The sequence below is a fragment of the Schistocerca serialis genome, chromosome 1 (assembly GCF_023864345.2).
Source record: "Schistocerca serialis cubense isolate TAMUIC-IGC-003099 chromosome 1, iqSchSeri2.2, whole genome shotgun sequence".
Taxonomy (NCBI): Eukaryota; Metazoa; Arthropoda; class Insecta; order Orthoptera; family Acrididae; genus Schistocerca; species Schistocerca serialis.
Window position 1 is genome coordinate 854,442,283 of NC_064638.1, and position 16,926 is coordinate 854,459,208.

The following is a 16,926-nucleotide window of genomic DNA, read 5'->3' on the forward strand; positions in this document are numbered from 1 at the left end:
TGTGTGACAATAGTGTTGATCAGAATAGGTAAAGAGCGAAATGTCTGAGTACGTTCAGTTCTGCTCAGCTGTTTGAAAATCAAATAATGTAAGAGGTTAATCAGCACAGTAATTCATTAATTTTTCTAAGGGGGCGTTTCAATGTCTTCGCATGATATTCGGCCTTTTGCTAGAGTTTATCATCACGTCGAAAAAGAATACGTTTAAAACAGGTTTAATGATACAAAATGGTTCAAATGGCTCTGAGCACTTAACTTCTGAGGTCCTCAGTCCCCTAGAACTTTAACTACTTAAACCTAACCAACCTAAGGATACCACACACATCCATGCCCGAGGCAGGATTCGAACCTGCGACCGTAGCGGTCGCGCGATTCAAGACTTAAGAGCCTAGAACCGCCCGGCCACATCGGCCGGCGTTTAATGAAATCTGGATATCTCACTGCTGCAGAATTTCTTAAGCAACACTATCAGGTTCCAAGCTAAAACACACTTTTTTAGTGAATCATGCATAAAGTTGCATTTTTATTTACCAATAGCTTCTTCGATATTTAGTACGGAAAACTAACACAGTTGAAGATGTGACAGTAGCTATGTTATGGGTATGCCCCGTAGCTAGTTACTTAGCTGACGAAGTAAATCCGCAGTAGAACAAAAAAACTTTACTTCGGATATAGCTCATCTCTAACACAAACATCTAAAAGAATTCTAAGTCTGAACTGTTTTAAAATACATTGATTTACATCCCCATTCTCTTACGGGGAATTAGACTGCGATCAAAACTTGCCAACACTTTCTCTACAAATCAGTGACTGGTTTGAGAGAAACCAAAATAAGTGTAAGATTAGTCCTGCGCAATGACGATATGGGGTACGTTCTCGTCAAACCACAGGACAGTAACATGCGACCCCAAACCGAATACTTCGTATTTATTTTCGCCCGTACACAAAGACACACATTCTACGAATCACTGTGAGGTTTGTTTCCCTTTTCTTTTACTGTAAGTTATCATTTTCAGTCTTGGGTGTAGCGTGAGAAGGCGGCTTCCTTCTCTCTCTCTCTCTCTCTCTCTCTCTCTCTCTCTCTCTCTCTCTCTCTCTCTCTGTGTGTGTGTGTGTGTGTGTGTGTGTGTGTGTGTGTGTGTGTGTGTGTGTGTGTGTGTGTGTGTGTGTGTGGCTCTGTAGGTGCTTCAATCTTCATTTCAACCTTATCTTCACCGCTCGGTAAACTATGCAAAGTTGCCGGGTTTTCGGACCCCCAAATTCCGAAAAGCCGGTCACCAACACACTGAAAACGTGAGCAGAACTTCTATGACGTGAGCAGAACTTCTATGAACGCCAGTCCTTATTTGGAGGTTCCTATAGACCGGTAAGACGAATCCCGCCAGAGATTAATACGGAATAAAAAACTTATCGAGCCCCTCATTGATTACCATTCACTACAGCAGATGGCCAACAGCGAGATGGATCATTTGAAGGTGCTTCAACCTCATTAGATGGGGCATAACACCTAATCAAATGGGGATGTATTTGTGAATATGACAACAGATTTGTTTGTGGCTATTATCATCATATGGAACGTCTCCTGACTTGTTCTAACTATCCCGGTAAATGCATCTTCGCTGAATAATTGTAGGAAAGCAAGAAAGTAATGGTGTTTGTCCTATTTTGGGCTGAAAAGTAGGAGCTCCGGACTTTAAATAATAAAGTAAGTAAAGCTGTCAACGCTTCGTTGTTTGTGGCACAGAGCTTTTCGGAGATACCATTTGACGTTTACGGAGGTCGTCGGACGCAGCTAACACACGCGTGTTATATTGCCAGCGTTGCGTGACGTCCCACGCAGTGGCGGCTGGAGGCCTTCAGCAGCATATGGGCCCAATCAAGAGGGTCGTGTTTGTTTGCGGGGGAGCCCTGCAGGCGGAGTGGAACGCCGTGGCTGCGGCGGGGGAGGGAGCTGGTCGCCGCACCTGCCGCCCCTCAGCGCTCTGCCCGTGCTCCAACCTGTCGACTCTGCCGCGTGTCGTGACCTGGCGGCGCTCACGTCTGCTCTCACTTTGCCATTATTTACAGCCACTGCCTACGCGACGCAGAACAATGCTCTCGACCCCGCGGGATGAAACCGTTGATGTCTTAGTATCAACGGGTGAGTGAGGAGAACACGACACATGTCATAATCAGATTTCCCAGAAACTCTGCGTAGTGGAAGACGAGTCAAAATAAACGAAAAAGTCTCTCGGCTTGTCGTCGTTGTGGTCTTCAGTCCAGAGACAGGTTTGACGCAGGTCTCCATGCTACTATATCCTGTGCAAGTTTCTTCATCTTACATTCCACGCTCCGATACGTAGACCACCAGTTTTCTTTCTCCTGACAACGTCTTCCTGAGTAGTCCCCGCCCGGAGATCCGAATGGGGGACTATTTTACCTCCGGAATATTTTACCCAAGAGGACGCCACCATCATTTAATCACACAGTAAAGCTACATGCCCTTGGGAAAAATTACGGCTGTAGTTTCCCCTTGCTGCCCCTCTCCAGGAACCACACGTTTCCCTGGCCTCTCAACAGATACCTCTTCGTTGTGGTTGCACCTATGGTACGGCTATCTGTATCGCTGAGGCACAGAAGCCTCCACACCAACGGCAAGGTCCATGGCTCCGTGGGCGGGGTAGCTTATCCATACATATTCGATCGTTTCTAAGGAAACGACGGTAAAAGTTTTCGACTAAATTGAGATGCCGTTTGGCGCAAGATGATCTCAGCTGAAATGGAGGCACGGTGGCTACCGACTCGTCGCTTCTCACTTTTGCATTCAGAGTTCGAAACACAATTATTGTTTTTATTTATTTTATTTTTATTCGTGTACCCATGTCCGCAGAAGGTTACTACATGGATGTTTCTGATCAAGTGCGATAGTTGCTGTAAAATTGCAACTGGGTTTCAGAGTAAGTGTCACGCATTTATTACATAATATCTTTGTTTGTGTGTGTGTGTGTGTGTGTGTGTGTGTGTGTGTGTGTGTGTGTGTGTGTGTGTGTGTGTGTGTGTGTGTCACATTTTCATGGGTTAAAATATTTTAAAATACTCATGTTCCTATATTTCACTCTTATATGACATCCTATATTTTATTCTTAAGTTTATTCTACAGGTTGATTTGGTGCATCCCCTTGGGTGAAACCGTTCATGGAAACATTCGAAACAGGAATTCCGAACACGACGAGCATCGTGGTAATGCAGGTTTGCGACAGTGACGCTTCTTCGCAGGAAAAAGAAACGTCGGTAACACTGCTAAATATTTCACGCTCTGGCAGTAATTCAGCGGCAATTTACGCATAACGGCCCAATTTACCGAAAACTAGCGCTTGCAAACGAGTATGAATCAAGATGCACTACAAGAATTTCACTGAAAACATTTTCAAATAATTTTCTCATTCATTGATCGGTTTCTTCTCTTCCTCTTAAAATATATTCACCAGTAGTAGAGGAATAATGACAACGTTATTTCAACATAAATTGGAAAACATGCGTGCAATGAACTTCTACGGACAGGGGAGTAGATAAATGAAACGCAAACATGAAAATAATATCATGTTTCCAATACTGGACGCAAAAGCTCCAAACGCGTTAGCCTCTCTGCCACTGCTTTAGCTGAACTTTTTTTCTCACTAAAAGGCACATGAAGTACCTCGTAAACGGTATAGTATCTACAGATAAGATGACAAGTATTCGCTTTTTTTGACCACTCTTCCACAGAGCGAAGTTTCTGCGAAATCGGGTTATCGCACTCTTGAGTGTCTACGGGTGACATTCCCAATGAAGCGCCTGACGCATGTAGCTTGGCGTCTTGCTCGCAGGGCTGTGTACTGCCGATGTAAGCGGCACAGTTCTCCAACTGCGCCTGTAACCATGTCGCCTTACTTGCTTAAAATGATACTGGCTCTACCGAAGAGCCTTGTCGTGCTCTCTTATGCCAATGTCTAATGCAAAAATTTTGTCCAGGAGTACGCAAAATGGAAAATAAGTGAAAAAATATTTCTCAGTTCATGTCATCGAAAACAACTTTTGGTAACCGTCACATACGTTACATAATGGGTGCTCTTGCACTGTCCTGCATCAAATAACTCAACTCTCTTCGTCAGTAGTAAATTTCCATTAAAAAAGAGTTTGATATATTTTCACGTACGTATCATGGTTTGATGTGAAAAAAACCATATCGCCCAGTAACTGGTGCTGCATAAACTGCACACCACAGTCCTGTTGTTATTAATTCCCAATGTAACTTACAATGGTCTTCAAAAATGTAATATCGATTGTGCTGAGAGTTAATGTATTCTGATGCATGGCACCAAGAACAGTGAGGGAAAAACAAGTATTTCGTTATCAAAAATGTTCAAATGCGTGTGAAATCTTATGGGACTTAAATGCTAAGGTCATCAGTCCCTAAGCTTACACACTACTTAACCTAAATTATCCTGAGGACACACACACACACACACACACACACACACACACACACCATTGCCCGAGGGAGGACTCGAACCTCCGCCGGGACCAGCCGCACAGTCCATGACTGCAGCGCCTTAGACCGCTCGGCTAACCCCGCGCGGCTTTTTCGTTATCAACCTCCCCATCATGCACGGACTGCAATAGCCAATTGCGGCACTGACGTAGATCTGAAGCATCGTAACTGGTCAGTCAGTGTGGGGCTTCAGTTTGGGTTTGCACACAGCTAGATCTGTGGGCAGGTGTTAAGCCGTCGTCACACGAACCGGGCATTCGAACGTCAACTTCAGGCGTGCTGAGTTTCTGACGACAGTGTGGAAAAAGCACGCTGGCAAGTCTTACCGAACCTGCAGAGCAATAACAAGCATGATGTCCTGAACGTGCGCTTGGGCGTAGACCAATGAGATGGAAAATCGGCATCTACCTCACATGCTGAATGTGTATCTTTAATACAGAGTCGGAGACGCCATATTGGTTTTTTGTTGAAGCCCATATTTGGTAGGTTTTGCTTTACGTGATATCAATACATCCCGTTTCGAAGCACACGGTAATTGAAGAACCTCGGAAAAACGCGTTGTTATTAATGTTTTAGTAAAATGACGAGGAACGCCACTTTGGTGTTTAAAAAACTTTCGAATTGTAACTTGCGTGTTATGAAAGTATGCTGTTTCAACGCAATGCCACTTCGAAGAGTCATCAAAAACGCATTGTTCTTGGTACGATTTGTTGTAAATAAATTCAGTTAGTGTCATTTCTGTGATTAAAGCCTTCAGGAAGTGGTAACTCGAAAAAACATGGTCATAAACTATGGAAGTTCGATGTTATGTAAATGTAAGCGCGCTCTCCCTCAGGAGTGAATCTGATCGATCGTTTTAATCTGCAGGAGAGCTTACACTACTTGCAGTGACATATTTTGCACTTCCTCGTTTCTAATCTTGTATTTCAGATGTTCTAAAGATTCTCCTAATGAGTATAAACAGTGATCAAGAAAGAATGATATAAAGAAGCGAGAATGACAAAATGTTTATCATCGTACGTGGAAGACTACAGTAAATTTTTTTCGCACTGTTTGTAATGGAATTTTATGGGATTTTTATAGGCTGATGTGATTACTGACTGGACATCGAACTTTCCTTTTAGCCTTACAAGATGTTCAGGGATACTGAAGTTTTTTTTGTGTGCTGTGGACAGAACGACTAGCCTATAAACACTCGAGGAAATGTGCGTTTTAACGGAATTAACGAATTTTACGACCGTCCGTTCCTCGAGCTACCTGTGTGATTTGCCAGCCAGTTGAAGCCGATAACTGGCGCTGGAGCGCATGCCGTGTGCAAAAGCCGGCTCGTTTCTGAGCGTTCATCAGCACGGTGGGGATGTGGTCAACATATTCCACAGCGAATGCCAAGGCCCGTGTAACTAATGGCTCTACTTGTACCGATCACAACTGCTAAATGGCGCTAAGATTTCTTGAACTTCTTTCTGATGCCTCTCCTAACTCGTTTACTCTCGGGTAAAACCGACGTACTACCGGACATACTGTTCGAACAAAGGTCCGTACGTCATGCAGAGATTGCAGGCAGCCTTCGGGGGTTATTAGTTTGCGCTCAACGCCGAAGTGACCCCTTGCGTCGTACGTGAAACATCATGCATGCCCCCCCCCCCCTCCCTAAAAAAAAAACTTATTTTGCACTTCTAACTCGAGATTCACTAAATCCGACAGTTGCACACCACCACCACGTGAGCCTTCAATGCGTATCACAGAAAGTTTTCGATTTAATACGATTCGTACTACTGCATATAAAGTTTTTTCGGTACTTATGGTAAACATGACGTCGCCGTTAGCGCCAGTTACAGCATCTATTATTTACGAGTTATTTGTAAAAAGCATTTAGTAAATTACAATATGATACGACTATTAGATTATTTACATTAAAGAATATTGGAATGTAAGTTACGTATTACTTTACAGCCGTACAAAAATGTTACAGACACTGAAGAAAAAAGATTAATAGCCCTCCTCTGTCAATACTACTGACCACATCGCTTCAATAGCCTGAATATGAATATACAGGATATCTAGGAAGGTGTTCTTGATTTCAAAATTACGTATTTTTTGAAACGTGTATCGATAGACTAGTGCTACAGAAGGTATGTATAAAAGACTTACAGCTTTCACAATAAACATAAGTTTTCAAAAAGTGCAGCTCGCACAGCGCCAGTGCATAACTGAGCTACTACTCTGCAAGCAGTGTTTGGAATCACATCGCGATCTTTTCGAAACGTACACCACGCGCATTACAGAGGTGTCGCAAACAAACTGTGAAATCTGCCATCACATGCTGTAGTGTCTCACGGGAAATGGATTCAGATGCCACACAGATCGCCGATTCAAGTCGCCCTTTGGAATGGTTCCGATAGAAAGTGACTTTGTCTGTAGTCCACAAAAAGTAGCCACGAAGAGTCAGATCGAATATGGCGGCTGATCCCTCCTTGCGCCAGTTAACTTGCAATAATCCAACGCATTTCCGGAAGTATTCATCTAGAAAGCGAAACACCTGTTCGGTGTGATGCAGTCAGGCCCTGCCTTGGAAAAACGGAAATTTGTGGTAAGATCTCATGGGATCAAACTGCTGAGGCCATCGGTCCCTAAGCTTACACACTACTCGTACTTAATCTAACTTTAACTTACGCTAAGGACAACGCACACACCCATGCCCGAGGGAGGACTCGAACCACCGACGGGGGGAGCCGCGTGAACCGTGACGAGACGCCCTAGCCCGCGCGGCTACCCCGCGCGCCCTGCCTAGCATGAAACCACTTGGTGCCTAGTCGATCCTCCTGTTTGGCGCCAAACTGTTCCAAAATTGCAAGATAACGTCCAGTGGTGATCATTTCTCGCTTGAAGAAAGGGCCAATAATGTCTCTGCTACATACCGCATCCCGAACAGTAACCTAGGGAGTATACAATTGTTTCGCTTCACCCACGTAGGGATTTTCAGAATCCCAGAATCGCCAGTTTTGTTTATTCACGAGTATATTCAGGTGGAAGTGTGCTTCGTCTGTGAACCAGATTCAGTTATCATCAAATCCTTCATTACCAATCATTGTATCTGGTTCGCAAAGTCAGGAATCTGTTGCACAGCTCGTATAGACATGAACTGCTGGCTTTGGATTTTGAATGGAAACATGTATAGGTTCTGTCTCAGTATTAACTGCGAGCTGGAACGCTTCGAACCCAGTCACTGCGGCTACTCTTCGGACGAATTTCCTTGGATTTTTAATTCCAGAAACCATGGTGACATTTTCAGGAGTAACTGCAGTCTGACCGGGCGAACATTCCCCCTGTCTGTCCGCTGTTAGTTGGCGAAGGACTTGGGAATGATATTCGCATAGCCTCCTTTTAGAACATAAAATCGTGTTTGAAACTGCGTCTTGCTGCCGTAGAACTGGTATTCCAGTGCCAGAAGAACACGTTGTTCCGGTACGCCAACCGCCTATCACGTGTTAATGACGGAACTGATAGCTCTGAGCTGCGACGCACTGCTTATAGGCACAGCATATTGCGATTACAGCGCTAACTTTTCGAACTATTTCGGGACTTCTGTAGAACTTCTTTAGAATATTCTTATAATTTTCACAACAAACATATCGTTTGGTGCACTCGTCTAGTGATCTCACTTTTCGAGATGTTTAATTATGAAATCAGATTCCTCCGTTCGACACGTGGGCCGTAGGACAGGGGTTTATTCGGCGAATGTTGCTGTCCAGACATGATAAGTAAGCAGCCACCCCATCTCATCGATAACAGTTTCACAAATTGACTCAGGAAGCCGGATCCCTAGTATAAACATTCTATTCTGTTTTCGTCTCCTATATATGACTCATTCGCCTGCATCTATTGCATCTATTACATCGCCCATCTATTACATCCGAGTTTCAATTAAGGGACTTAATGATCTTCTTGGCCTCTGTTAACTTCTCTTCTTGATATATCATCCATGAAATTCGGTGTCAGTTTCTCTGAGAAACACCAGACAAGTCATTCCGCTACGTCCTTTTCTGGCAAACGTCTGAGCACCATATTTGATTAACATCGGAATACAAGGGCTGTTTCTTTGTGCGTTGACATTAGGTGGACATAAACTCTCTAAAATATAGTTGGGCGACTGATTAAAAATAGGAAATTTCTCACTTCTAGCCCTCGCTGCAATTATTTTTATAGTACGTATGATATCTTTAGCGTCTTAGCAACTCATTGTCTATGTGAAAAATACCGAGGAGGAGGAGAACAGTACATTACTTCCAATAAGACTACGTGTAATAAATCATAGTGATTTTCAAACAAAGCATCAAACTGACGAATTCATTTATTTTGCATGACCATTTCGTGGGTTTTGTGATACGGCTCTGAAATTTCCTGGTCTTCGTCAGTCACAAGTCTGACTTGTTACGAAGTTCACACGGACTGTCCCATATCTCCTGAAGATTCGTATGGCCTTGCGAAAACAGCGGTGTCATATTGTTTCAAGTTAATATACCGGTATATGAGAAATGGATGCTTTATGCTTTAAGGGTGAAAACTGGAAGTGTTCAAGAAGTAACTATGCAGTGCCTTGTTGTCGTGTTCTAAGCAATGACTGACATGATTGTCAATTATTAAAACAATGTTTTCCATTGTTTAACATATCTGAACCGTATTTGACCAGGTATTTGTATTTGTTCGCATGTCCGGTTTGACTGAAGACCAACGTCTTGTGATCCAGGTCACCATGCTGATGACTGAACAAAGAGTGTTTCTTGTGGAGCATGTGTTCCGCAATAGACAGAAGTCTGCCTAAGCAGTAGAAGCTCCATTTGCAGCAAAGTTCCCAGGAGTGAAAATGCCTAATAGCAATGCTGTACGGAACCTCATCACCAAGTTTCGAAAGACCAGTCGCTTTCATAATGCTCTAAAATCAGACAGGCCACCCACATCCGAAAAGGTGGCGGAGGTGCAAGACATGATGCTGCAAAGCCCAAAGAAATCGGTTAGACAACTAGCTCAGCAGGCCCACGTGTCTGTATGTTCCGCTCACAAGATTCTCCGGACGTCACTGTCCATGTATCCGTACGAAATACCGGTCGTGCATGAACTGAGACACACCGATCTCCCGATGCGTGTGAACTTTTGCAACTGATTTCTGTTCTTCCTGCAGGACAATGATGAGGGAATTCTAGACAACGTTTTTCACGGATGAGGTATGGTTTCATGCTTCCGGTTACGTGAGTAGCCAGAATAGTGGTGTATGGACTACGGAGAATCAGCAAGAACGTAAGGTGTCCCCACTGCATGACCAAAAGGTTGGTGAGTGGGTGTGTGTGTGTGTGTGTGTGGGGGGGGGGGGGGGGGGGGGAGGGGGGGACTCGTAAACGCATCATTGGGCCTATCTTCTTTCGGGACACCATAAATGCAGAACGGTACTGCACTTGCATTCTGGAGCCGTTCCTAGGTGAACTGAATGGGGACGAAATTGAGAATGGGTCTGAGCACTAAGGGACTTAACTTCTGAGGTCATCAGTCCCCTAGAACTTAGAACTACTTAAACTAAACTAACCCAAGGACATCACACACATCCATGCCCGAGGCAGGATTCGAACCTGCGACCGTAGCGGTCGCGCGGTTCCAGACTGTAGAGCCTAGAACCGCTCGGCCACAATTGAGAATGCCTGCTTCCAACATGATGGGACGACTGCACATACCGCCCACAAGGCGATGAACTTTTTAAAGGAGATCTTCGGTGAGCGCATCATCTCTCGAGGACTCAGGCCTCCGCGTTTACCCGAGTGGCTCCATCGGATTACTTTCTATGGGGTTCGTTGAAGGGAAAGGCTTATGAAGGCAATCCACACACCATACAAGAACATTCTGCACTGACGTCACATTCGGAACATCACTCTCAATGTTCTGCACGTCTTAAAGAACATGCAGAAAAGTGGCAACTGTGTCTTCAAGTTCAAGGGGAACACTTCCAAAATCTCTTGTAACTTGCATGACTTTAATACAGCAAGTTATGAATTGCATAGTTACTTATTGAACACTCTGTATTACTAATTCATTTATGCTGACAAAGACTGAGAATGTCTTATACTTACTAGTCTTCAGCTGAAACTCTGGATCGTCCGTGTCCGTGAAGAACCACGTCTGCAACAGAAGAACAAGACCATCGTTAATTCTTTCTTAAACAGAAGAGGAGGAGGAGGAGAAGGAGGAGGGTGAGCGAGCTAGAGAGAGAGAGAGAGAGAGAGAGAGAGAGAGAGAGAGAAAGGGAAGTAGAGAACAAACGAGGGAGTTATTAACGAAGATGAGAGGAAATTGTGATTGTAGACGGAAGAAGAGAATTGTGGGACGAGGACGTGCCCGCAGGGATGTGTGGCTGGGCCACGGTGACAATAACTTGCAGACACGTACCTAATTGGGACAGGCGATGACACGGCGCTTTAGGGGAACGGGGGGGACACGCGTTCTGTGGGGACAACGGGCGGGGACCGAGAGGGTCTGGCCGTGCGTGCCCTCGCAAGAAGCAGCAGCCAATTACGGGTCAGCTCCTGTCTGCCCAGAGCGACACACACACACACACACACACACACACACACACACACACACACACAGGGAATTACATGGGCGCCATCTTAGAAAAATGAACTGGACAGAAAACGCATCGCTGGAAACTCCAAAGTCACGCGAACAGTAATCCTTCACAAACAAGAGCGCCTCGTCAGCGAAAACACGTCCTGTTATTCTTTTCTCGGAACCTCGTGCTCGTAATAGAGGGATTACGTTCGCTGTACGACAGTCGTCAGGAGGTACATGGACGATGCCGACGACAAAAAGAAAGAGGCGTAGTCTTCACGAAGTTTCGTGCTCCGAAGAGTTATACAGGTTCTAATTTCAAAATTTCAGAAGAAAATTATGCACAAACCCAATTTTCGACTGGTGTTAATGCAAAGCCAACGGCATCTCTGAAAAACTTCTGCGCAGAGAACCACTCCACAACGTAATTTATAGTTGTTGACGGGAAATTCGAAACTTTTAAGAACATCAACTGAAGATGGAAACATTTTTAAAAACCACCGCGTCGACAACAGCTTCTAGATGAATGCTTATTTCATAATAAAACTTTGTTGAAAGTGACTAATAACAATCTTTGTAGACTCTGCTTTCAAGAGTTTTTAGGGTAGTGTTGGAACAGTTGAGCATGCGCTGTCTATGAAATTTTTGGTTTCTTAGTTAGTGCAAGTAGTTCTACGCGCTAACTCAGTGTTTGTAAATGAAAGATTTCTGAAGTACGTTCTTATAGAGTCATGCTTGTGTGTACGCACTAGTGAAGATATAAAAAAAATCTGCGCTGCGAAGTAGTAAGGGGAGTCGATTACCACGATCCTGAATAGTCAGACGTTTGCGGATATCTTGTCTGCGCGGTAACCACATACTGTTGTGCTCTGCCGGGTCCCTCTGATCGTACACTAATCAAAAGCAAAGCGATTTTTTAACGTAATATGGCTGGCCGGAATGGCCGAGCGGTTCTAGGCGCTACAGTCTGCGACCGCTACGGTCATAGGTTCGAATCCTGCTTCGGGCATGGATGTGTGTGATGTCCTTAGGTTAGTTAGGTTTAAGTAGTTCTAAGTTCTAGGGGACTGATGACCTCAGAAGTTAAGTCCCATAGTGTTCAGAGCCATTTGAGCTGTTTAACGTAATATGGATGGGTGGAAAACAAAATAGGCGCAATTTCGTTCATAATAGAGGACGGGCCTGCTCACGATGGATGGAGCCAACGAATGTGGAACAGCGACAGTTAAGACAGACTTCTGTTATCAACAGGATCGCTGGTGGATACTTTACCACTGGAGAATGCAAACTTCTGACACTGTAATTGTTGCCGACTTGTTTTTTGTCAATATTTGTAAGGCTTGGTCGTTCTTATATGAAGGGTTCATAAGCAAATACTATTAAAATTACTTCTCTGGTTTTATGGAACTGTTAATAGCGATTTAACTATTTCGACGTAACTGATCTCTGATCCTTTGCAGTGCACACACGATGTGCGAATGTTTCTTTCAAGCTAGCTGTTATCCAGTGGGAAAGAATCAATACATTTCTGCGCATAGAAACTTCCTTTTAACCATACACAGTGAGACGTTGATTCGAACGATTTTTTCCTTTGGTTTGTGATTTCTACATGGTGATAGTTTTGAGGAAGATCTAACTTAGTTGATGAAGACAGCGGTGACTAATACAGGATTACATTTCATAACAAAAGCTGCTAGCACAGAACTGTGAACTGCGTCCCTTTTATTTCCCGTAAATTCAACTAAATACCTAGGTATTACAATTACGAACAACTTAAATTGGAAAGAACACACAGAAAATGTTGTGGGGAAGGCTAACCAAAGGCTGCGTTTTATTGTCAGGACACTTAGAAAATGTAACAGACCGACTAAGGAGACTGGCTACACTACGCTTGTCTGTCCTCTTTTAGAATACTGCTGCGCGGTGTGGGATCCTTACCAGGTAGGACTGACGGACGACATCGAAAAAGTTCAAAGGAAGGCAGCACGTTTTGTATTGTCGCGAAATATGGGAGAGAGTGTCACAGAAATGATAAAGGATTTGGACTGGAAATCATTAAAAGAAAGGCGTTTTTCGTTACGACGGAATCTTCTCACGAAATTCCAATCACCAACTTTCTCCTCCGAATGTGAAAATATTTTGTTGATACCGACCTACATTGGGAGAAACTATCACCACGATAAAATAGGGAAATCAGAGTTCGTACGGAAAGATATAGGTGTTCATTCTTTCCGCGCGCTATACGAGATTGGAACAATAGGGAATTGTGAAGGTGGTTCGATGAACCCTCTGCTAGGCACTTAAATGTGATTTGCAGAGTATCCATGTAGATGTAGATTTTATTTATTTTTTAATGTAAGTCATGAACGCGTTTGCTAATGAATGAGACAGAAAGGCAACGTTATTGCTAGCTGAGTATTAACGGCACAGTCTCCCACAAAATCAATTTTAGGAGAAATAACTTCCCAAGCGCCATTTTATATGAAAAATCTAAGAAAATTTATGGAACCAGTATTGACGCAGGCGTGAAAACGCAAAACGCGCAGTTTATGGACGAGCCACAGATAGTTTTTAGTTCCTGAATAAACTGGGTCTTATTACCCGCTAGATACTGTGATACCAACTGTATGTATGCAAAGGCGTTTCGTGCATTAAAGTTATAGCTGCCTCATTAATAGAGCATGCCGCCAAGGTACTCAAGGTACTCGGTTCAAATACTTGTGCTGAATCAGCGCGTCGCAGCACTGTGTGGTATGTGTGCCCACTGGTGAAGGATAATCCACCGGTCGGGGGACGGAGCAGCTCGATACCATCCGTCGGCGGAGCTACCACGGCGTGCAGCATTCCTCTGGACGGCCGACTGCGCGCAGCAGCAGGCCGTAATGGCCTGTGGTGGTTGTAGCCCGCTGTATACGGCAGTGCTGGGCCATTAGGAACACCTGCGCGGAATAGGGTTACTGGATATGGCGCGCGCTATCGGTACCGGCGGATCGCCGAACATAAATCTGTATCAGCAATCTTCGCGATGTCATCTCTGTAACTAACGCACTACAGTTTCCTAATAGCGTTGACATTTTCTTATTAGAGTATTTGTTCTCCCTTCGTACTTGGAATGTTCTACAAGATTCTAACCGTGTGATTAACTAAAGTAATTATTGCCGGCAGTAAACACTGCGTGCCAAGGCTGCCTTCACCATTACTTTAAACTCTATCGGCTTATGATGTGAATGAATATACGCTTATTTCTTGTTAGATGTGGAAAGGCAAGCAGTAAGCAGTGTAATACGAAACAACGAGTACATTTTTCCAACTTTACTCCCACCCCCAGCGAGCTGTCTAATTTCAACCTAGTGAAAGAAATAATCGTGTGGCACTGATGGCCGGGAGTTCCAACCTGGACAAGTTTGACCACCGAGTTGCCAATCTCTTCAGCTGACGACACGATGAACAACTTAAGTGTCGGTGGTGATGAAGACCGCACAACACACAGTCCCCGAGAGGAGAAAATCTGCGACCCAGCCGGGAATCTAACTCGGCCTGTTGTATAGCATTCAGATACGCTAAGTTAAGGTGGGGGGGGGGGGGGGACGAGGACTTAGTTTAACAGCTCGTTACATTTTTAGCCGTCCTGCGCCAGTGCGGATATGACAACACGTGTCAGGGTACTGTCTAATGGTGATCTTACATGCTCAGTTACAATACTTCGCGTACAGTTAAGTTCTGCAAAACCCGCGACGCCATGTGTCCTGCCCTGAGTAACCACAGATGTGGTTAGAGATACAGTTATCTACTAACTGTTAATGCACATTCGTTGTAAATGACTTATCTTATTACTTGCTTCTCTGGCAGCGGCCTGTTCAGGAAGTAGTCATCTGCGTATGCCGTATTCATTCTCATGTGTCATAAACATACAGCCCAGAAACCATCTTTCCCCTTCGAGGTAACAGGCAGCACTATGAAATTCCTTACAGAGTTTATTAATGGTTCTGTCCACAGTTGCAGTATTCATGAGGGAACTAGTATGCGAATCATTCCGTCTCCAGGCCACAAGTGGTCCATCGGGACCATCCGACCGCCATGTCATCCTTAACGACCGCCATGTCATCCTTAACGGAGGATGCTGAGAGGAGGGGCGTGTGGTCAGCACACCGCTCTCCCGGTCGTTATGATGGTTTTCTTTGACCGGAGCCGCTACTATTCGGTCGAGTAGCTCCTCAATTGGCATCATGAGGCTGTGCACCCCCGAAAAATGGCAACAGCGCATGACGGCCTGGATGGTCACCCATCCAAGTGCCGGCCACACCCGACAGCGCTTAACTTCGGTGATCTGACGAGAACCGGTGTATCCACTGCGGCAAGGCCGTTGCCAACTAGTTGCGACCTTATAGGTTAATTTTCACGAGTGGCCTACTGAGGTATCACGGAAAGTGCCTGATCTTAATAAGCCACAATCGCACATACACGTTACCAAGTCAAAATCGATGTGTGGATTGTGGTATTCATCCTGCAAACACTTACAAAGCATGTGTTGCCACTCCGCTGTTTATTGTTAACATCAGACACTGTCAGTGAAGCGTCAGTCGGGCAAGCTTGAAAATGACCCTTTAAGGTTCAATCAAAACTGGTCTCCTAATTAAATACCGCAACCGTTGACAGAACCATTAATAAACGCTTTAAGGAATTTAAATAAAGGTGCTGTTCCTGTCAAAGAAATGTTGAACGCAGTTTTGCAGTTGCTGCTACTCAATTCGGCACTCTGTCATTCCGTACTATGATGAAAGATTTTCAGCAGTGTTCTCAGTAAATCTTCACTGATGAGCCGAAACATCGAGACCACCAGCCGCAATTCTGCGTGTCATGGAATAGAGATGGCGGTTATGGTTAAAATGGCTCTGAGCACTATGGGACTTACCTTCTGAGGTCATCAGTCCCCTAGAACTCAGAACTACCTAAATCTAACTAACTTAAGGACATCACACACATCCATGCTCGAGGCAGGATTAGAACCTGCGACTGCAGCAGCGCGGTTCCGGACTGAAGCGCCTAGAACCGCTCGGCCACAGCACATGACGCGGACAGTTACCCTGTTGCAATCGCTGCCTGCGAACACGTGAAGCACGAAGGGATGCAGGCGGCACGCAGTAACGTTCACGTAGTGTCCCCGGTTCATACCACAGGTTCCATGGAAGCTAATGAAAAACACTAAGCGAGATTTGATCCCGGATCTTCTGCTGCGCAGTCCAACACCGTGACCACACAACCACGACACAACGGTCATTTGTGTTGCACAGATCAAATTTGAACCGTTCACTGTCTCTGTTTATCTTCATTTTTCCACAGTTCTGTACCCCTTCTTCCTGTTTTCATGCTTGATCTGTGTTCAGTTTTTGACGGGCTATCCAACGGGCTAACTCATCGCTAAATCTGAGGGGGTGTGATGGGCAGTTTTCCTTGTAAGTATATGTCGTCGCATTAAAGTCCGGTGACGAAGCCGTCGTTCCGAGGCTACAGCGCTTCGCCGCGCATTATGGTAGGGCAGCGGCGTTACGGGCAGGTAGCGGGGAGGACGCGTCGCACCCAGGATAGGCGCGGCGTGCTGCCAGCTGTGGAGGCCGTTCCCCTCGGCGCGCGGCCAACGCGTGGCGACGAGAAGGCGGTCGAGGACGCGACGGCCGCCGCTGGCCGCCCGCCACGACCTTGGGCCGCGACGCTGCGCCCGCCGCACTCGCTTGCACTCTCGAGCGCCCTGCGCCACTTATCTACATCTACATCTACATGGATACTCTGCAAATCACATTCAAGAGCCTGGCACAGGGTTCATCG

The 16,926-nt window shown here is 45.1% G+C and overlaps 1 protein-coding gene and 1 pseudogene across 1 annotated transcript in view; both read right to left on the bottom strand.

Moving 5' to 3' along the window:
* Nucleotides 1-16,926, bottom strand: part of LOC126485332 (fringe glycosyltransferase) — a 653,108-nt gene that overhangs the window by 387,857 nt on the left and 248,325 nt on the right. The window contains exon 3 of the mRNA XM_050108865.1: nucleotides 10,626-10,674. Coding sequence (XP_049964822.1) covers nucleotides 10,626-10,674 — 49 coding nt within the window. The remainder of the gene's footprint in view (nucleotides 1-10,625; nucleotides 10,675-16,926) is intronic.
* LOC126430102 (5S ribosomal RNA) lies at nucleotides 15,354-15,471 on the bottom strand (annotated as a pseudogene).